The 23,430-nt window shown below is 39.2% G+C and overlaps 1 protein-coding gene across 3 annotated transcripts in view; it reads left to right on the top strand.

The window, feature by feature from the left end:
* Positions 1 to 23,430, top strand: part of ARHGAP5 (Rho GTPase activating protein 5) — an 88,637-nt gene that overhangs the window by 27,695 nt on the left and 37,512 nt on the right. For 2 of the 3 annotated variants that reach the window (XM_062205297.1, XM_062205296.1), the window contains exon 3: positions 17,391 to 17,538. In XM_062205297.1, the coding sequence (XP_062061281.1) occupies positions 17,391 to 17,538 (148 nt within the window). The remainder of the gene's footprint in view (positions 1 to 17,390; positions 17,539 to 23,430) is intronic. The other variant, XM_062205298.1, reaches the window with a different exon arrangement.

The raw sequence follows: 23,430 nt of genomic DNA, 5'->3' as shown, positions 1-23,430 counted from the left end.
TGCTGTTGAATTTAGATCTGAGCCTTTATCCCAACAATCTGGGAGAAGTTGGCTTTTCCCCAAACTGGCATAATTTCTAAGGAATGAAAACCACAGTGTCTACTAAAGGCAAGACTCCTGTTTGTAGTTGATCTCTGTGGCCTGGCACAATATATTGTAATGTAATCAACTAAAGTCACTATGAAATGCATGGCCTTCTTGAAATGGTAATAAAAGAACTATTCATATGTTTGTTTAATAATGACAGTTTATTTTGATTCATGAAAACTAATCATTGAATAGCATCTTTCTGAACGCTTACTATACCTGAACAGATAGAAGCTAATAGAAGAGTGACTTAGTCATCAGCTATCCTTAAGGAATTCAGTCCAGTTAAATTGATTTTTCTGAAAAATATGTTCAACAGGGTTTAACAAATTTTTCTCTTAAATCTTTTTTGTATTTGGAAAACATTTAGTGAAGCTTTCTTTCATTCTTCCATTACTTACTTACCATGTAATTGACTAAATTGGTTTACCTCTGATAGATTAACTAGATCTGTGGTGTTTCTATAATTTTTCATAAAGTTAACATTGATTTCTTTAGTATTATTTATGATTCTGGCTATACCAGTTTGTGGTGCTATATAAATATGCTTATATAATGCAGGCTTTTCTACCTGTATTTTATATTTGCTGTGTCACCTGATTTATTCTGTGTAGCCATTTGATGATGATTTATGGCTTGTCAGATTCAGACTGAAATGTAATGAGGTGGTTAATTTTTAAAGTGTATTTCTGATTCATGTTCTTTTTTTAATGAGATTTAATTTAAAAGGCTGTGTCAGCTGCATGCTTGTTTTCACTAATTTGAAAGTAATTTGGCAAATGTAAATTTCTTTTTCTTTTTCTTAGTATTTCTAGCAGAATATTGAATATTTAGCAAAAACTGTCATAGCACAGATCATTGAAGTTACTCATTTCTACAGCAGGTTAATTTTAATTGTTAGAATATATTTGGGAAGTATGTATCAAGGAAGTACTTGGATAACAGAATATTGTGTTCTTATCACATAGACATTTGTTACTATATAACAAATATATATACTATATAACAAATATATATACTATGTAACAGTCTTACTATATAAGACTGTATCAGTCAGCTTTTTATTACTGAAACTAAACTTTTTAACTGGAGAGGAAATAACTTGAGAAGGTTTATTTACACTCAAAGTTTTGGAGGTTCACATTGCAATATCAAGTGGCTTTATTGGTGTGATGACTGATGAAGGTGGTGGACGGTGGAACAGGTGCAGAGAGTGGAGCACATAGAGAGCCTGGAAGCAGAGCTAGATGGAGAGCAGGCTTGAATAATATAACCAACCCTCTTTGTAAGAACTGCTTTCCAGGGCAGGCTTCCAATGACCTTCCACTAGGCCCACCTCCTAGACATCATATCTGGATTGAGCATCTTCCATTAATCTTTAAACCATTAATTTTAATCCATTAACTGTTTAGACTTCAGGGTTTAAAAATCTCGGCTGGCGCGGCGGCTCACTAGGCTAATCCTCTGCCTTGCGGCGCCGGCACACTGGGTTCTAGTCCCGGCCGGGGCACCAGATTCTGTCCCGGTTGCCCCTCTTCCAGGCCAGCTCTCTGCTGTGGCCAGGGAGTACAGTGGAGGATGGCCCAAGTGCTTGGGCCCTGCACCCCGTGGGAGACCAGGATAACAGGATAAGTACCTGGCTCCTGCCATCGGATCAGCGCGGTGCGCTGGCCGCAGCGCGCCAACCGCGGCGGCCATTGGAGGGTGAACCAACGGCAAAAGGAAGACCTTTGTCTCTCTCTCTCTCTCACTGTCCACTCTGCCTGTTAAAAAAAAAAAAAATCTGTATGAATTGAGGCAAACAATAGCAAAGAGTCGGTAAGGTTATTGGATTACCAATTTTATGTACAAAGTTTGATACACAAGAACACTGAAAAAATTAGTGGAAAATAGAATTGGAAAGTAAAGGTTTTTTTATGTAAATAAACTTTGAAGCCCTTGCATACTTGTTTTGTAGTATACATTTTCATGAACTTTTTGAAACCCCCTCATACCACAAATTGTCCTACTCAGTCCTAGAAGAGTAAATGTTTTACAGTAGTTTTGTGGTTTCTAGGCTTGTAATGTTTTCTTGTTATTCCAGCTGACGTTGTAGAGTAGTACTTCAGTAAATGGGATTAAGGGAGCTTCTGTTTCTTGGTTAAGTCTCCAAAGTTAACTGGGTACTGGGCTAGTCCAAACCTGGGAGCCAGAGACCAAATCCAAATCTCCCATGTACTTAGTCCTCCCAAGGACTGCAGTAGCAGTAAGCTGGAGTTGGGTATTAAACCCAGGGTATTCCAATATGGAATACAGGCATATTACCCACTGAGCTAAGTGCCTACTCCCTAAAGGTAATTTTTGTTGTTTCCATCTCAAACAGAATATAAGGATATAGCAAAAGTTATCTTGTGATTATTTAACTTTGTCTAAGTAAAAAAGTATTTTGCATCCTTTGTATAAAGTAATTGTTTTGAACTTTTTAGAACTTTTTTTTTTTTTTTTTTTTTTTTTTTTTTTTTTTGACAGGCAGAGTTGACAGTGAGAGAGAGAGACAGAGAGAAAGGTCTTCCTTTGCTGTTGGTTCACCCTCCAATGGCCGCTGCGGCCGGCGCATCGCGCTGATCCGAAGGCAGGAGCCAGATGCTTCTCCTGGTCTCCCATGGGGTGCAGGGCCTAAGCACTTGGGCCATTCTCCACTGCACTTCCCAGGCCACAGCAGAGAGCTGGCCTGGAAGACGGGCAACCAGAACAGAATCCGGCGCCCCGACAGGGACTAGAACCTGGGGTGCCGGCGCCGCAGGATTAGCCTATTGAGCCATGGCTCTGGCCAGAACTTGTTTTTAATCTTTGAAAATCTGAGGAAAGGTTTCTGTGTTTTCCCTGGGAAAGGGCACACGCACAGATGGAGCCTTAAATTTTTGACATGATTCCTTAAGGCCTAGGAACACTGATTTGTAATAAGATGTAACGGAAGAGGAAGATGCAGTGAAAATTTTCTTCATTCTTTAGTAGTGCTCTGATTAGCAACCATTAGAGTAACAAAGTACTTGACAGATGATGACATTGGTGGCAAAGGGAGCAACAGTGGTTAAAACTGACATGCTAGGGACTAGTGGATTAAGCTGCCACCTGTGATGCTGGGGCATCTCACATGGGTACCTGTTTGAGTCCTAGCTGCTCCAGTTCCCATCCAGCTCCCTACTAAATGTTTCCGGAAAAGAAGTAGTGGACCCTGACACTTACATGGGAGACCCATATAGATTTTTCCAGGCTCCTGGCTTCAACCTGGCCCAGCCCTGACTGTTGTAGCTATTTAGGGAGTGAGAAATTCTTGTGTAGCAGAATGTAGTCTTTAAGGAAATTGCTATGAGGTTATAAAAGTCAGTCGTACAAGGTATGTTTGTTTCTCTGTCCTCACCAGGGTGGTTTAAGAATGATTTCAGGAAGGTGCTACTGTGGGCCAGAGCTATTAGCTGTTGCTGTTTACCTCATGCTCCTAATTCTGTTATAAAATGTGTTGCTTCCACTCAGTTGTCACTGTCTTAGTTGAGATTGTCATTACGTCTCACCTGGATTATTACAATGACTTTTTTAAGTTAAATATTTTATTTTGAGATAATGTGGAGTAACATATCATTGTTAGAAATAATTCAGAGATCCCATTTCCCAGTTTTCCACAATGGTATATCATCTTGCAAAACTAGAGTAGTACAACCAGATAATTGACTTTATTGTAACCCACAGAGCTTAGATTTCTTCAGTGCTATTTATACTCATTTGTGTGTGTTTTGTGCACTTTTTTTTTTCTGCCATTACTGCTAAGATGCAAAAAGAGTTCCATCACTGTTCTCCCCTTTCTTACCCTTCCCTACCCCTAACCCCTGTCAACCATTACTCTCTTTTGCATTTCTGTATTTTTGTCACTTTAAGAATGTTACGTGTATGTAATTTAAAAAATTTTCTGGATCTTCCATGTTGGTAGCAGGAACTAGGGACTTGAGCCATTTTCCACTGCTTTCCCAGATACATTAGCAGGGAGCTGGATCGCAAGTTGAGTAGCTGGGGTTCGAACCAACACTCATATGGGATGGTGGCACTGCAGACCACAACTTAATCTGCATTACTGTGTTGGCCCAATTTAAAAATTTTAAAAACATGGTGCACTGTGGTTTTAATGATCTTTGAGTATTTTTAAATTTTACTATATATGAGTAAAATTGACATCTTTTCATTTGATTATTTATAGCCCTTGCCTATAAAATATTTCTTGATCAGCTAAAAAAATTTTAATGGAATCATATGGTATGTAACTTCCTCGTATTGAGTTTTTCATTGAAGATAATTCTCTTGAGATTTAGTCAAGTTGTTATGAGTAGTTTCTTCATTTTTATTGCTGAGTAATTTTCCATGGTAAGGATATATCACTTTTTTTTAACCTATTGAAGGAAATCAGGCTATCTCTAGTTTTGGTCTGTCATTAATAAAGTTATGAATATTCAAATAAGGTTTTTAGATGAGGTATTCATATTTCTGAGATAAATGCACAATAGTGAAATTGCTGGGTTCTGTGATAGTTTGCCATATTTTGTCTTATAAGAAGCTATGAAACTATTCTGGAGTGGATATACCATTTTAAATTCTCACCATCAATATATGATAGATCTACTTTAACTGTCTTTACCAGTGTTTGTGGCACAATAACTATTTATTTGAAAGAGTTACAGAGAGAGAGCAAGCGAGCAATCTTTTGTCTGCTGGTTTATTCCCCATATGGCTGAGCGGGGCTAAGCTGAAACCATGATTCAGGAGGTGCATCTTGGTCTCCCACACGGGTCAGGGGTCCAAACACTTGGGCCATCCTTCACTGCTTTTTCCCAGGCATGTTAGCAGGGAGCTAGATCAGAAGTGGAGCATCTGAGTCTCAAACTGGCACCCAAATGGGATGGGCTGGCATTGCAGGCTGTGGCTTTTACTCTTTCACCACACCACCAGCTCCGTTGCAGTAACTTTTTTTTTGAAATTTAATTAATTTTGAAGAGGAACCCATTGATACATCTTTTGGGAGCACTTAGACATAACTAGCTTATGAGACATAAGAATATCCTCCACTTAATACATTAAAACAAAGTAAATCTTTTTTTAGTATCTGTTCACTCCTTGGGAAAGAATCAGTGTTGGCAATGGATGTTTCAGAAACACCAAGTACAAAAGAGTGCTTGTATTACAACAGATACAAAACCCATGTAGTTCTTTTTGTTCAGGGTCATGTTTATGACCCTAAAATGCCGTTTTTGCTGTATTCAAGTTCTAAGGCTGAGGTTATCTTGTTAAACTGACAGCGAGTCGTAAACTTCACCATTTTTATAAAACCATAGTAATGTTTGATGATGGCATATCCCAGTCAAGTACATTGCTCTTAATTGACTACAATCTTGGACTTTTAAGTGTGTTTAAAATTTTTAAGTTTTAAAAACTTGCTACAAAGTTTAAATTTAACCTATCAACAGAAAAATCTGAACTTAGTTAAGACCATTTTAGTCAGATTTCTTTGTTTTTAATGCTTTCTTAAATAAAACACTGCATGATTTCCAAGTTGCATATTTGCATACTAGTTTAATTTGCAAATTGTTATCAAATATCATGATATTTAGTTGTTTTTCTTTTCTTCAGGGTGTTTAATTAAATGTTTTTACTATATTTGCAAAAGTTTTTCATTTTTAAAATCTCTATTGCTAATTTTGAACTTGGTTTGTGTTAAGTAAAAGTTAAATCATACACTGCAAGGTGTAGGAAGATTTGTTTTAATGAATCCAATGATATAGATTTAATTACTAAGTTTGAACTGTTAACTGTTTAACAATTTTAGACTTGTGGCTTGCTTTCTTTGGTTTGTTTTTGCTTTTACTTCTATGCTACACTAGTTTGCCATGCAGCAATTGCACTGTGCAATATTTGAATAAGCACTGGGAAAATTTTTATGGATGTAATGTCTATTATGGTTTGCGATAGTATTTCTCTCTAGTTCTCAGTGATTTAAATGTGACCAAACCTTTTGTACTTTGTCACACAAAGCGGGTTTTCCAGGTGACTATTTTGGTGAGTGTCAAAATAAGAATTAATGGTGTATTACTGTCGATTCACTTTGAATTAAAATATATATATCGCAAAAAAAAAAAAAATCTTTGAGAACAAGTTTTAATGTTGACTCTCATAATCCAACTCTTTTGAGGACAGAGGTCCTGCATAGGGCAATAACTTTTTTTTTTTTTAAGATTTATTTATTTATTTTTAAAGAGTTACAGAGGAGAGGCATAGAGGGAAGTCTTCCATCTGCTGATTCACTCGCTAATTGGCCGTAACAGTTGGAGGTGAGCCTGTCAGGAGCCAGGAGCTTCTTCCTGGTCTCCCACGAGGGTGTAGGGGCCAAGGACTTGGACATCCTCCACTGCTTTCCCAGGCCATAGCAGAGAGCTTGATTGGAAGTGGAACAGTTGGGACTGGAATTGGCACCCATAAGGGATGCTGGACATTGCAGGTGGGGGCTTTACTCACTATGCCACAGTGCGGGGCCCAGGGCAATAACTTCTTACTGAAGTTTCTCTGTTCTGTTCACCATTGCTTCAAAACTGTTCTATTTATTGCTTTTTGAGGGGTAGTGCTAAAATATATGTGTCTGATCCTTCTCTGAACAAAATTTTTGTAGCATCTGTATACAAAGTTCAGATCCCTCAGGTACCGAAAGACATTTCCGGGGTGATCTTTGCCTACATTTTTAAACTTCATTATTTGCTCCTACATACATTGCTTTAAGTTCCAGGTATGTCAGAACAGATGTAAACTAGCAGCTGTCATGAAGATTAAGATTATGCTCATAGTATTAAAAAAGTGCATAACGTAAACAATAAATAAATGGCACTTTCTAGTGATTTCTGAGTCTTTACCTTGACATATGGGAGGCACCTACATGTTAAGAGTAAATCACTTACAGACTGGATTCTTTGTAGATTTCTCAAATGTCTTAATTCCCTCTATGTAAGGGCTACCCTTTGAAGTCTAGGCGTAAACCTTAGATCTAGTTATTTTGACATTTAATCACATATTACTTTCATGTGCATTAAATGACTGATACTGTGGTGTTTTTTTTCTTTATAATAGATTTTGTGTTACTTGAGGACACTAAATTGAACCGTTTTGGTCTTTCACAGTAACATAGCATGTTATGTATGTAAAAATATTTTAGTTCTCTTTAAAATAAATTTTAAAAGATTGTTTATCTGAATTGTATCAGTTCTTACTGTTAGAAATCACCTTATGTCCAAATGAATTCACATTGCATTGGCTATTTCTATAACTTTTTGATAAGTAATGATTTTGGGTGAATTCTGATTAGGTTAGGATGCGTAAGGTTACACTCTATATAGACTCTCAATGGAATGAAGAATTAGGTGAATGAAATTGTTTTCATATACTAGTAAATAAACCAGTAGTTCTTTATATATTCAGTATTTTAAAGGTTTATTTAAGACAGAATGACGAAGAAGGGGCGGAGAATTTCTATCTGCTGGTTCACTGTCTACGTGGTCACAATGATCAGGGGCGAGGCAGGCCGAAGCCAGGAGCCCGAAACTCCCATCTAGGTTTTCCACATGAGTGGCAGGGGCCCAGGTACTTTGGGCCATCCTCCACTTCTTTCCTGGGAACACTAACAGGAAGCTGGATTGGAAGCAGAGCAGCTAGGACTTGAACTGGTACTCCAGTGCAAGCAGCAGGGTAACCCACTCAGCCCCCAACTTTGTATATTTATTGACAGAAATCTTATATGATGAAAGCTTCCTCTGGATGCTGTTTTTACTTTTGGTTGCTTCCATCAGTGTTTACTGAGTATTCACCATGTGCTGAGTATTATGCTATACCTATAGGTACAAAATAAATAAATAAAAATGGTGGGGGGATGTGACAAAATTCTATCAATAGAGCTTTTGATACATTCACTGTGGAAAGTAAGCAGAAAGGGAACATCAAGATTAATACCTATAGATTTGTGATTTGAACAACTGGATGGATTTATTGAGAGGGTAAAGACTGAGTGTAAAAGATTGCAGGCCAGAAGGAATCAAGGTATCTGCTTTATACTTTTTGTATTTAAAATATCTATGTGAATATTCTAGTGGAAATGTTAAATAGTCTAAATATGAGGTGTTTAAATCTTGTACTCAGAGCAAGAGTTATCAGAATATATAAGAATTTAAAGCTGTAGGATCAGATAAATAGACATAAGGACAGAGTACAGCTAGAGACAAAAGGTGAGCTGAGAACTGAGTTGGAGCAAAAGAGTAAGAGTTAGTATGAGATTGAAAAGGAACCAAGGTGAGAAAAGAGACTCCTGACTAGTGACATGAGAGCCCAAAGAAAGAAATTAAAGAATAATGATGCTGAGAGCTCAAGAAGGATGAAAAGTAAAGTTTCTTTTTTATTTGTTAGTGCTTTTGATCTTGACAAGCAGTTTAGTGGCATGGATGACATATTCAAGTTTCTCTTGGACAAGCATTTGACATAGTGGTTATGATGCTGCTTGGGACACCCACATCCCATATTGGAATGCATGGGTTTGAGTCCTGTCTCCATTCCCAATTCCAGCTTCCTACTAATGCCTATCCTGGGAAGCAACGGGATGGCTCTGGTGGCTGGGTCTCTGCCACTCACATGGGAAACTTGGATTGAATTCTTGGCCCTTGGCTGTTGCAGACATTTGGTGAGTGAACTAGTGGATTGGAGGTGTCTGTCTCTCTGCCTTTTAAATAAATAAATAAATAAACTTTAAAAGTTTTTTTCTGTATGAGCCAGTGTTGGAGCGTTAAACTGCTGCCTACAGCACCGGCATCCCATGTGTGCACCAGTTAAGAGTCCTGGCTACTCCACTTCCAGTCCAGCTTTCTACTAATGCACCTGCAGAAGCCCCAGAAAATGGCCCAAGTGTTTGGACGCTTGCTACATACATGGGAGATCCAGATGGGAGTTCCTAGCTCTTAGGTTTCATCCTGGCAGCCCTGGTGATTATGGCCATTTGGGGAGTGAACCAGTGGATGGAAGATAGTCATTCTCTTTCCCTCTCTCCCTCCCTCTCTCTCTTTCTCCCAACTCTCTGTCTTTCAAATAAGTAAATCTTAAAAAAAGTTGTGAAATGGAGTAATAAATGAGGGCAGTAAATAGAAGACAGTGGTAGGATTATGGATTTTTTTGTGTGTGTTTGATTTTAAGGATTTATTTAAGATTTTATTTATTTGAGAGGTAGAATTACAGTGAGAGGGAGAGAAAGAGGTATTGCATCCACTGGTTCACTCCCAAAATGGCCTCAATGGCCAGAGTTGAACCAATCCGAAGCCAGGAGCCAGGAGCTTCTTCCAGGTCTCCCACGTGGGTGCAGGGGCCCAAGGACTTGGGCCCTCTTCTTCTGCTTTCCCAGGCCCACAGCAGAGAGCTGGATTGGAGGAGGAACAGCCAGGGCCAGCGCTGTGGCGCAGTGGGTTAAAGCCCCAGCCTGCAGTGCCAGCATCCCATATAGGCGCCAGTTCAAGTCCCAGCTGCTCCTCTTCTGATCCAGCTCTCTGCTGTGGCCTGGGAAAGCAGTGGAAGATGGCCGAAGTCCTTGGGGCTCCTGCACTGGCATGGGAGACCTGGAGTAAGCTCCTGGCTCCTGGCTTCCGATCAGTTCAGCTCCTGCTGTTGCAGCCATTTGCGCAGTGAACTAGCTGATGGAAGATCTCTCTCTCTCTGTGTCTGCCTCTCTCTGTATCTGTTGGCATAGTGGATGAAGCTGCCGCCTGCAGTGCTGATATCTCATATGGACACCAGTTTGAGTCCTGGCTGCTCCATTTCCGATCCAGCTCTTTGCTGTGGCCTGGGAAAGCAGTAGAAGATGGCCCAAATCCTTGGGCCCCTGCACCTGTGTGGGAGACCCAGAGGAAGCTCCTGGCTCCTGGCTCCTGGCTTCAGATTGGCGCAGCTCTGGCCGTTGCGGACAGTTGGGAAGTGAACCAGCAAATGGAAGACACCTCTCTTTCTGCCTCTCCTTCTCTCTCTTTGTAACTCTGACTTTCAAATAAATGAATAAATCTTTTTTAAAAAAATAAATCTTTAAAAAAAAAAAGATCATCCATCTGCTGTTCACTCCCAGATGGCTGCAACTGCCAGTGCTGGGCCAGTTTGAAGCCAGGGGCTTCTTCTGCATCTCCAACATGGGTTGCAGGAGCCCAGGTACTTGGGCCATCGTCTGCTGCTTTTCCAGACCATTAGTAGGGAACTGGATTGGAAATGGAGCAGCTGGAACATGAACTAGTACCCATATGGGATGCTGGTGTTGCTGGCGGTGGCTTTATCCACCACAACACAACACTGACCCCTTGTGTTTGTTTTTAAAGATGAGAGAGATTAGAGAATTTATATCATATAGACTGTAGGGAAGGAACAAATTGATTCTACAGGGGGCAAATAATAGAGATGTAGGAGAGAAGAAAAAGTAATTATTGTTTAGGTGATTTGGGGTGGAGGCAGTAACTTGAGAACAAAAGGAAAGGGTGAAGGGTAGATTATGCTTGTAGTTATATGGATTTCTTTGGTAGCAGAATATGCTGGGATAAGTTGAGAATCTCTTGAGTGGGACAAGAGATCATAGAAAACTCAAAATGGAGGCCACTGGAGGGAAATACTATTTCTGGGGTAAATGTTGTAGCACAGCAGGTTAAGTCACATCTTGGAATGATTGCATTTCAAATTGGAGTGCCTAGGATTTAGTGCCACCTCTGCTTCATATCTACCTTCCTGCTAATGGCTGTGGGAAGCAGTAGATTATGGCTCAATACTTAGGCCCCTGCTACCCACTTGAAAGAACTGGATGGAGTACTTGGCTCTTAGTTTCAGCCTGGCCCAGCCCCAGCTGTTACGGACATTTGTGGGGAGGGAACCACCAGATGGAAAAACTATCTGCTATTGTCACACTGCCTTTCAAATAGATGAAAAATAAAAAAGTCTACTTTGTTTTTTCATGATATTTTAAAGTTTTATTTATTTGAAAGGTAGAGTTACAAACAGAGGGAGAGACAGAGAGAAGGTCTTCCATCTATTGGTTTGCTCCTTAAATGACCAAAACAGCTGGAGCTGGGCTGATCTGAAGCCAGGGGCTAGGAACTTCTTCCGGGTCTCCCATGTGGTTGCAGGGGCCCAAGCATTTGGGCCATCTTTTACTGCTTTCCCAGGCCATAGCAGAGAGCTGTATCGGAATAGAAGCAGCCAGGCCTAGAACCAGCGCCGTGTTGGATGCTGGCAGCATAGGAGGAGGCTTAGCCCACTACACCACAGTGCCAGCTCCTGGTTTGGTTTTTTAAATAGTGATTTCTGATCTCTTTTTGGGAAAAGGAAAGATGAGGATTTATATGTGATAGGTACAGTTTTTAAAATCTTTTTTTTGGTTGCACAAATGATATTTATCCTTTCAAAACGGAAATGTGTGACATACCTTGAAAATTCGACCCCATATTTTCTCTTTTCATCCAAACTCCCACTCCAAACCCAGAAGATCATTATCAATAGTTCAGTATTTGCTCTTTAATTTTTGCTTAATTATTATATTTACAATTGATTTTTTTACAGAAATAATATTTATACTGAAACTTTATATTATTATTTATGAGTCTATTAAAATCCTAATTCAAGTTTTTGTTATTTTGACATATTTAAGCTAACAAGGACTAAGGGAGGTCAGTTAAACTTTGTTACTCTGTTTCCATAGATGTTTATATTCACTTCTGCTATCATTTGTTGCTACTGCTTGGTTGCCTGAATTCTGGATAGTTGTCAAGTGAGTTTCTTTGTATATAGTTAAAATTTTTTGCCTTGAAGATAAGTCTTTTAAAAATAAAAAAAAAATCATTACTTTTGCCCATCTTTTACTTTCATCACTTAAAAGTTTTTGTTTAAGTGTTAATAGTAGTTGTGTTTAGTTTTGTATCAAGTCTGAGAAGTTTTTTTATAGCTGATCTTGTATCATTTGTATTTTATAAGTGTGTTTGCTTTATTATTTAATAATTTTTTATCTTCCCTCATTAGTAAAAAGACAAAAATAACGGAACTGTCAATTTATGTGCCTCTGATGTTTATTTTTAAGAATTAAGCCCCTATTTTAGCTTATCATCCTTAACTTCTAGTTTTCCTGAGAACTCTGAGGATAGCCTGGTATTTTCCTCCATTGTTGGTTGTTTTTGTTTGTTTGTTTTTTTCTGATTGGATGCTTTTAAGATTTTTCTAAGCTTAGTGAATTCAGCATGATAAGTCTCAAACTTTCTGATTCACTTCTATTTGTTGTTTGTTTTTTCTAGTACAAGGTGAATCAGTCTACAAATTTAGTTCATTTTAGAAATGACCTCAAATGCCTTTCTGGACCACTTGTACTAATTTCTTTTACAGACATTGGTCCAAATCTTTGGCATATGTTGATGAACAAAACACATAAAAATCCCTGCCTGTGTGTAGAGCTTAAATTGTAGCAGGGGGAGGCCCACCTTCATAAAAAATAAAAAGATAGTAAGTGAATGTGTAGTGTTGTAGAAGAAAAAGCAGAGTAAGCAGGAATGGGAATACTGGGGAGGAGCTGAAGAAGACAGCAGTATGAGCCTCATTGAGAAGGTAAAGGAAACACCTTTAAAAGTCTTAAGGCTAGAGTATTTTTGATAAGTTCAAATGGCAAGGAAGCCATGTGGCTGGAGAAAAGGGGTAAATGATGGAAATAAAGGAAAATGAGGCCATAATATGGCCTGCAAAGCCATTAAACAAACTGCATTGAGTCTAAGGCATGCAGTTCGTGTATGGTATTGCAGACCACTGTTGGGGGAGCCAGCATCAATCTGACTCTTGAAAATGTTGTGCAGAGTGGGTGGTGGAAAGCAGGAAGTGTTAATTAGTCCTTTAATGCAGTATCTAGATGTATGAAGTGATAAACTTTATGGACCAAAGAATTAACAGTGAAGATGGTAAGAAATAGTTTGATTCCATAGCTATATATCTGCCTAACAATTAGAGTGTGAGATAAAAGGAAGAGACATCAAGAATGATTCAATAGGCTAATCCTCCGCCTGTGGCGCCGGCACACCGGGTTCTAGTCCCTGTCGGGGCACCGGATTCTGGTTGCTTGTCTTCCAGTCCATCTCTCTGCTGTGGCCCAGGAGTACAGTGGAGGATGGCCCAAGTGCTTGGGCCCTGCATCTGCATGGGAGACCAGGAGAAACACCTGGCTGCTGGCTTTGGATCAGCGCGATGCGCTGGCCACAGCACCCATTGGAGGGTAAACCAATGGCAAAAAGGAAGACCTTTCTCTCTGTCTCTCTCTCTCTTTCACTGTCCACTCTGCCTGTCAAAAAAAAAAAGAAGAAGAAGAATGATTCTTAAGATTTTTAGCAGGCCAGCGCCGTGGCTCATTTGGGTAATCCTCTTCCTGCGGCACTGGCACCCCGGGTTCTAGTCCCAGTTGGGGCGCCAGATTCTGTCCCAGTTGCTCCTCTTCTAGTCCAGCTCTCTGCTGTGGCCCGGGAAGGCAGTGAAGGATGGCCCACGTGCTTGTGCCCTGCACCCAAGTGGGAGACCAGGAGGAAGCACCTGGTTCTTGGCTTCCGATCGGTGCAGTGTGCTGGCCGTAGCAGCCACTTGGGGGGTGAACCAATGGAAGGAAGACCTTTCTGTCTCTCTCTCTCACTGTCTAACTCTGCCTGTCAAAAAAAAAAAAAAAAAAATTAACGATCAACTGAGGGAATGGACTTAATAGCAACTGAAATGGAGAAGGCTGTAGATAAGGTACATTTTAAAGAAAGCATGAACATGTTAAGAAAAACCTCTCATAGGCTTTTAAGTGAAGATGTCAGGATGTTTTACAGTAGCCTGTAAAGTTCAGAAGAAAGCTGAACTTCTTTCTGTTTTATTCTGCTCTTTTTCAATCATAATGAATGCTTTACTTGTTGCTTCTAAAGAGATTTTCCTTTCAATGATGGGTCCATCCCCCACTTAAGTTTCTTTATTTTTAAACTCCTATTGTCTTTTTGTTTCTTCTTTGATCCTTTAAGAATCACATCTAAGGGGATGGCCTTTGGTGCAGCAGTTAGGATGCTGCTTGAGACATCTGAGTGCCTGATTTGAGTTCTAGCTCCTCCACTTCATCCAGTTTGTACACCCTGGGAAGCAGCAGATGATGGCTCAAGTGCTTGGGTCTCTGCTAACCACAGGGAGACCTGTATTGAGTTCTAGGCTCATGTCTTCAACCTGGCCCAGCCCTGGCTGTTGCAGGCATTTTGCCTTTCAAATAAAAAGCAAGGAAAAGAAAAAAGGAGTCAGAAATCATGTCTAAGAACAGAGATCCGTATTGTGTTTACTGGATTGGTCCTTTGAAAGCCTAGTCAACTTCTTTGTGAACTTTTTTTTTTTTTAAGATTTTATTATTTGATAGACTGATTTACAGTGAGAGGGGGAGACGTCTCAGAAAGGTCTTCCATCTGCTGTTTCACTGATCTGAAGCCAGGATCTAAGAGCTTCTGGGTCTTCCACGCAGCTGCAGGGGCCCAAAAACTTGGGCCTTCTACTGCTTTCCTAGGCCATAGCAGAGAGCTAAATCAGAAGACCAACAGCTGGGACTAGAACTAACACTCATATGGGATGCTTGTGCTGCAGGTGGAGGATTAACCCACTGTGCCACAGCGCTGTTCCCCTTCTATGAACTTTTCTTCAGTGTGTTGGTTACCAGTGAAGCAGCTGAAAAAAATTTTTTAAACGTTATTGATTACAAGGTTTATTTGAGGATGTTGCTGATATTATTGAGGAAGGCAAGGCAATTTCTGGAACTAGCTATTTATATTAATTCTACTGGTCTTGTTTGCTTACACAAGTGAGAAGTTTTTATTTCTGTTGGATGTGTAATAACAAATTGTTTACATTATTTTTGAATGGAATATTTTACTGTGGGTACACATGAAATTTGCTTAGGTGGCTACAAAAAGGCTGTGGGCATTTGCATTGCAGCAGGAATTAAGATATGAATGAATGTAATAATGAATCAACAATTGGATTATCGTTCAACAGATCATGTTTTCCACTGGCATAATTATGTAATTGAAGGTGCCATTTCTGATTAAAGGTTCATTAAAAACTATAGATTTGAGCAACAAAACACTGTACTAATTTTTTTGTTTAAGATTTATTTGAAAGGTATAGTGACAGAGACAGAAAGATCATCCCTCCACTAGTTCACTCCGGAAATGGCTGCAATGGCTGGGGCTGGACTAGGCTGAAGCCAGGAATCAGAAAGAAATTCTAGCCAGGTCTTCCACATGGGTGGCAGGGGCCCAAGTATTTGGGCCATTTTCCACTGCTTTCACAGGTACATTAGTATCAGGGAGTTGGATCAGAGACAGAGTAATAACTGGTGCTCTGATATAGCATGCCAGCAATGCAGGTGTCTTAACCTACTGTGCCTTGACGTGGGCTCTACTATTTTTTTCTCTTGCATTTCAGAGAGCCTTAGTAGCATTGTATTATAACAGTTGTAATGAATTAGTTTTAGATGGTTCATGAAATAGATTTTAAATCATATATATCATCTTGAGTTGGTTTGAGTTTGTAGCTATAAATCAGCAACATTTAGCCAAGAAATGTGTCTTAGAACTATGTGAAGAGTTTTTCAAAAGTAATTTGTTTTGAAAGAACTCTTTGTGATGGTTAAGAGGTATTGCTGGGGCTGGCATTGTAGTGAGGTAGATTGGGCCACCATCTGCTATGCTGACATCTCTGTATGAGTGGCGGTTTGAGTCCCAGCAGCTCCATTTCAGATTCAGCTCCCTGATGATGTGCCTGGAAAAGCATTGAAAGATGGTCCAAGTGCTTGGGCCCCTGCCACTCATATGGGAGATCCAGATGAAGCTCCTGGTTCCTGGTTTCCACCTGTGTGCCATATGGCAAGTGAGCCAGCAGAAGGAAGATTTCTTTCCCTCTGTCTCTCTGTCTCTCTCTCTCTGTAACTCTACCTTTCAAATAAATAAATCTTAAAATCACAGAAAAAAGGAATTGTATATATCATTGTTCATCATACAACCTAACATAGGTGTCTATAATCCAAAACTATTTTTCTGCATAGAATTTTTTGTAGTAGTGTCATTAATTAGTTAAAAAAAAAAAGTAGCAAATCACAACTTCTTTCACACTCATATACAAGATTATAACTGGACTGAGAGCAGCTCTTTGCTAATATTTAAAGTATCTCTTTAAAGTTGGCCAGCAGTTTCTTGCTATAATCTACTTATGTTTTCATTATCTTAGATTACTAGCACAGAATCTTAGTGTAACTGCAGAATTAAATAACTTGCCCTTAAAACTTTGTGAACGTTGGGAGAGATTTTTGAGCTTAAGCCAGAGAACCTATTGTACTTCCGTGTCTCAATCCTCCAATTTTAATTAAGTATGTAGGTTGCCCCAATGAAGTTTAGACTTTGCTTTTTCCTTTTCAGTTATCTGAAAGTTTTGATTGATTGCTTTTAAAAGGCCAGTACAAAAAAAGCATTTCTTAAGAGTTGATTGCAACAGTTAGGACTAGCTAGCTAGATTTTCTTATAACTTTTGTGTTTTTCTGTTGGTGGAGCAAACTAGGAAACAGGTCTGTCAGTAAAAGTGCTCTGACATCTTCTTTGAATTTCTGAAAACTTATCTTCCTATACTTCAGAGATTCTCGGCTAAGTATGCACAGTAAAATAATTGATGGAGATAACTTGATACATCTTACTTCACAAAGATGGAATCAGAATCTCTTTAGCAGTTTGATTCCAGACAGTACTTTGTTAGGTCTTTAAGATGCCAACTTTGTGGTTAAAAACCTTTTTCTCTCTAATGCCAGATAGAATTTAAAGAAATAGATTCTATTGATAGGAAGAAATTAAAAAACTAAGGAGGAAATGATGGGGCTAAAAGTTCATGGAGTTACTTAGCTTCATTGTTATTTCAATAATTAAACCTCTATTGTGTTCTTACAAAAATAGGTATATACAAAATCTTCATTTGAATCTGCCCCAAAGAACAAATAAAAATAACAGACCACACTTAAACTGAATAGGTCATTACTTACCATTGCTGTTGCTGCTTCTAGCAGAATTTAATGAGTCCCATATATTGGTGGACATGAGGTTGGCTATGTCTTTCAAATATTTCTTTTGATCCATAGTGTGTATTTACACTGCTTAATACTCATCTTCTGAAAGAAATTATTTTAACAGTTTTAACTTGAATGTGTTTTCTTATAGCAGAAAAAGAAAACTAAGAACTTCAATCCACCAACACGTAGAAATTGGGAAAGTAATTACTTTGGGATGCCCCTCCAGGATCTGGTTACAGCTGAGAAGCCCATACCACTATTTGTTGAAAAGTGTGTGGAATTTATTGAAGATACAGGTAGGATAGAGTATTGACACAGAGATTTTGTTTAAAGTTTCACTTTTGCTAGGCCAACAGTTTGTCAAATGTTTGTAATTTGTTAAAGCTAAATTTTGAAAGGGTTGTAACTAATGTTGCCATTTAAGGATTGATTATCTTGAGTATCAATTCTTAAGGCAAATAGCTGATACTTGAAAGACGTTTTATTGTTGACTAGCGATGAATAATAGTTTTGTTGGACTTCTCTTGAACCTTATCAATGGCTAAGTTGAATGCTAAAATGTTAAACTTATTCTAGAGTTTGAAATAACTTGATTATTACATTATCTTTAATGAAGAGATTAGTTATTTGAATCAATGATTTTAAAGTTTTCAGTATTTTAAAATACAGTACTATTTATTTGTAGTATTTATTTTATACTTTTTTAAATAAAACTTGCAGCACTAGTTATACATGTGAAAAGTATCTTGTTCTGTGAGGGTACTTCAAAAAGTTTATGGAAAATGGAATTAAGAAATGTTCGTTTTGCTATAAAAAATTTGTGAGTCCATGTAGTTTTTTCATAATGTGTGTTTTCCGTGAACTTTATGAAGAACCTTCATATTTGTGATGTTACTATTCACCAATTATAGCTTGACATGATTTGTATGGTTTGAGGTATATTTCTAAAGAATGTATACATAACCTCACCATTTTAAGACCAAAAGCCTGTTTGTACTTTGTCTACTATAAAATGCTAAATTTTGTTGTATTTGAGTATATTCAAAATGGACACAAGTACAAATATTAGAGGTTTGAAAATAGAGGTTTAGTTAGTTACAGACTTTTTTGTTCTTAACAGGCTCTTCTGATATTTAAGCATTGTTTGGGGAAAAGAAAACTATGATACTCATGTCATATCTGAAATTTCCTGCTTATTTTTACGTATATGTATATTTTACCATTTAGTCTGGTTTATCAACCAAGTTCTGTACTTGTTGTCTATTTAGTGAAGAATGCTGACTGAATATTTGGGGTTAGAAAATCAATAAATACCTTATACATATGTATTGCAGTTGAAATTGGCATTTATCTTCCCGCTTTGGGTCATGTGTGATAATTTATAGAGCTGCATTTGGATATGCCTTTAAACATTTTTTTTCTTCAACAAATACTTGAAAAATATGTATTAGGTGAGTTTTTTTTCAATGTTCTTATTTCTGACTTTACCATAGTAGAAATTCAAAAATTATTTTAATATTACCTCCCTGCTTTGGATTTAATAATTCTTTGTCACTTACAAAGATTTATTTATTTTTTGAAAGGTACAATTACAGAAAGAGGGAGAGACAGAGAGGAAGAGAGGTCTTACATCTGCTGGTTTACTCCCCAAATGCCTGCAACAGCTGGGTCTGGGCCAGGCTGAAGGCAGGAGCCAGGAGCTTCATCTGGGTCTCCCATGTGGGTGCAGGGGGCCCAAGGATTTGGGTCATCCTCTGCTGCTTTTCCAGGTGCATTAGGGAGCTGGATTGGAACTGGAGCAGTTACACAAACTGTTCATTGCCCCTACTGGATATCTGTGTTGTGGTGGCTTAACCCACTGTGCCACAACACTGGTCCCAAGAATTCTCTTTTTTAAAAAGATTTATTTATTTATTTGAAAGTCGGAGTTACAGAGAAGCGGAGAGAGAGGCAGAGAGGGAGGGGAAAGGGGGAGAGGGAGAGGGGAAAAGGGACTGGAGAGGGAGGAGAAAGGAGGAGGGGAGAGAGAGGAGAGAGAGAAGAGAGAGGTCTTCCATCCCCTCTGGTTCATTCCCCAAATGGCCGCAACTGCTGGAGCTGCGCCAATCCACAGCCAGGAGCCAGGAGCTTCTTCTGGGTCTCCCGCATGGGTGCAGGAGCCCGAGGACTTGAGCCATCTTCTACAGCTTTCCCAGGCCTTAGCAGAGAGCTAGATCAGAAGTGGAGCAGCCAGGATTCGAACCGGCTCCTATATGGGATGCTGGCACTGCAGGCAGTGGCTTTACCTGCTACACCACAGTACTGGCCTCAAAGTAATACTTGTGTAATGACTTTATGGATAAAATGGAACAATGGGAAAATACTTTTCCTTATTGAAAAATAATAAAATAGTGATTGAAAAATACTAAAATAAAGATGGATCAGCATTCTGTACATTTATTATGATTTAAAGTTTTCATTTCTTAAATATTTTTGTAGTATCTGAAGAAAATGCATGAGTTCCAAGTATAAGATAATGATGCAACTCTAGCCCAACTTTTTTTTTTTTTTAATTATTTATTTGAAAGGCAGAATGACAGGGAGACACTGAAAGAAAGATTGTCCATCCACTGGTTCACTCCCCAAATAACTGCAAGAGCCGAGTCTGGTTAATACCAAAACCAGAAGCCCATAATGCCATCCAGTTCTCCCATATTGGTGGCAGGAGCCCAGGTACTTGGGCCATCTTTTGCTGCCTTCTCAGGTGTATTAGCAGGAAACTGGATCAGAAACAGAATGGTAGAAACGCAAATTTGCACTCAAATATGGGATGCCTCTGTCAGAAGCAGCTGCCTAATCTGTGTGCTGTAATGCCAGCCCCTCTAGTCCAATTCTTAACTCAGCTCCATTAGTTCAGGCCAATATAGATAATTAATATATATTTAAGTGCTTATGTAGAAATACAGTGAGTACCATAAGACCACAAGAATAGAAAAAAAGATAAGCCCATTCTGTTTGTTGTTGTCATTGTAGTATATTACTTCCCTCTCTGCCCCCCTCCCAAAACATTTTTTTTTGGATCCAGAGTAATTATACGTTAATTATATGTTAGGTGTGACATGTGTATAATACGTATATTATATACATGTGTATATACACCTATGTATATACATATAATATATAAATATATACATATATTTAATATATAATAATTACACATTATATACATGTGTATATAATGTGTAATTATTATAGCAATTAGTATTTCTGTCACTTGAGACATAATTTCTTCAGAATATTCAAAATCTCTCTACTGGGTATTGTGAAATAATTAATGTCACCCACTAGTTTGTCTGCTGTACTGTAGAACGTTATGTCATTCTTCCTATCCAGTTGTATCCCTATGCCCATTACCCATCCTATCCATCTGTCCCTCAATACATCACATCCTTCTTAAGTCCTCATAACCACTGTTCTGTTTTATACTTTGAGATGAACTTTAAAAAATGAAAACATAGAGTTAACTTGTTTTTCCCTCCCTGACTTGTTTAACATGATGTCCTTCAGTTCCACCCAAGTTGGTACAAATGACACAATTTCATTCCTTTTTATAGAAAAGGTATTTTTTTATGTGTATGTATAGACAGACAGCACATTTTCTTTTCATTTGTCTGTTAATGGACACCTAGACTGAGTCTGTATTTTGGTTGGGGTGAATAGTGCTGCAATAAGCATAAGAGTATAGATGTCTCTTTAGCATAGTGATTTTGGTTCCTTTGGTTATATACTCAGTAGTAGGATTGCTGGATTATTTGGTGGTTCTATTTCTAAGTTTTCAAGAAACTTCCATTCTGTTTTCCAAAATGGCTGTGTTAATTTATATTCCCACCAGTGGTATGTGAGGTACCCTTTCAGTGTATCTCATTAGCATTTATCATTTTTTGTCTTTTTGATAATAGCTGTTCTAACAGGAGTGAGATGATACTTCACTGTAGTTCATTTTTATTTCCCTGATGATAATGACCTTAAGCATTTTTCATACATTTGACCATTTGTTTTTTTTTTGTTTTGTTTTTTGTTTTTTGTTTTTTTTTAATTTTTGACAGGCAGAGTGGACAGTGAGAGAGAGAGATAGAGAGAAAGGTCTTCCTTTTGCCGTTGGTTCACCCTCCAATGGCCGCCGCGGTAGCGCGCTGCGGCCGGCGCACCGCGCTGTTCCGATGGCAGGAGCCAGGTGCTTCTCCTGGTCTCCCATGGGGTGCAGGGCCCAAGGACTTGGGCCATCCTCCACTGCACTCCCTGGCCACAGCAGAGAGCTGGCCTGGAAGAGGGGCAACCGGGACAGGATTGGTGCCCTGACCAGGACTAGAACCCGGTGTGCTGGCGCCGCAAGGCGGAGGATTAGCCTAGTGAGCCGCGGCGCCGGCACATTTGACCATTTGTATATTTTGTAAGAATTATTAACATCATGTGCCCATTTTTAATTGGATTTTTTTTTCTTTTTGCTGTTGTTTGAGTTCCTTATAAATAAATATTCTGAAAATCTCTTGTTGGATGAACAGTTACAAATATTTCCTCCAAATCTGTAGGTTGTGTCTTTACTTGGTTGATAGGTTTCCTTTGTTGTACAGAAGTTCTTTCGTAGGTGTAATCCCATTTGTCAATTTTTGTTTTTGTTGTGTGTTCTTTGGTTGTCATATCCAAAAAATTCTTTATTCATACCAATGTCCTGAAGTGTTTCATTTTTTTTCTAGTAGTTTCATGTCTTATATTTAAATCTTTGACCCATTATGGGTTGGTTTTGTATATGGTAAAAGGTCTGCTTTTCTTAATTTGCATGTGGATGTCCAGTTTTCTCAGCTCCACTTACTGAGATTTTCTTTTCTCCTAAGTTCAATAGGCCCTAATGATCCATTGTATTCTGTGTTATCTAAATTGTAATCTTTCCTGTTTCATATATGTTTTATTTTTTTAATTTGGGTCTTAGGTTCTTTTTCTTGGTTATTCCAGGTAAAGGTGCAAGGTGTCCAGTGCATGACAAATCTTCCCAGTCAGATGAATCAGTTAATTCACAAGCTTTTATTGGAATTCCACTCCCAGGCGAGATTCTTGCACAGTCCCAACAAAGCGGAGGCCAGGGAAGTCGCGTGTCAGAGGTTGGGAGGGCTTCTTTTATAGATATAGGGCGTGAGGGTTAAAGGTTGAGGCAGGTCTCATCCTCAAAGGTTGACATTTAGGCACCCGCGGGGACCTTGACAAGGACTTTTGGTTCCTGGAAGTGTGAGTCGGGACTCTCCATCCCCGGAAGTGTGGGCCTTCTCTTCTTGTGGATCCCAAAGCTACCATCCTGACCTTTTGCTGATAGGAAAAGGGGCGACGATGAGTCTCTCAGGCTACTTCCTGCTGATTGGGGACGTCGTCTACAGGAGCCCGCTGGAGGTATCTTGACAGTCCGCAGGGACAGGCAGGTATGGATGAAGAAGCATCTGGTTGACCACTACTCTGGAGTCTTCCTAGATTCGATCTTTTCTGAGTCTGAGAGGACAAGGAGCGATCATTACAATTATCCCTACAGTTATTATGGGTCCCAGGGTTGGGAATACCCAAGGGAGAAAAAAGGAAAATAGATCCCATCCTTGTTGTCCCTGGTACTCCTGTTGTCGTTTGGCAATGCGTTCCTTAAGTTGTTGTGCCATGTGTCTGAGCACTCCAGATTTGTTAGTAAAAAAGCAGCACTGTTCCCCCAGAAATATGCATGTTCCCCCTTTTTCTGCTAGTAAGAGGTCTAATGCCCTTCTGCTTTGAAGGGCTGCATCAGCCAGGGAGTCAATCTGGTCTTGCAGTTTTATAATGGAGGCTGCAACATTTTGTAGCTCCGTATTTAAGGTGTTTGCCAGTTGCTGTATCTGGGTAGTACCATATGCCAGGCTAGCTACTCCTATCCCCACTCCCGTTAGAACACCTACTGCTGCTAGAAAGGGAAGGATAATTATCTCCCTTTTAGCACAGGCGTTTTGCAGCACCGATATCAGGAGAGACTGGTTTTGAGGTGCCACGGATACCTCTGGGAGGACAATTACAGGAATACAGATATCAGTTGCATTAGGCGGTAGACAGCGGATTAGGGAGCTTCCGCACTGGAGGAAGTGACCTCTGGTTAAGCAGTCTCCCGGTTTTATAGGGGTCATGGAATTATAGAGAGTGGAGTT

Source organism: Lepus europaeus, chromosome 11 (assembly GCF_033115175.1).
Source record: "Lepus europaeus isolate LE1 chromosome 11, mLepTim1.pri, whole genome shotgun sequence".
Lineage (NCBI taxonomy): Eukaryota > Metazoa > Chordata > Mammalia > Lagomorpha > Leporidae > Lepus > Lepus europaeus.
This window is presented reverse-complemented; position numbering and strand designations above follow the sequence as displayed.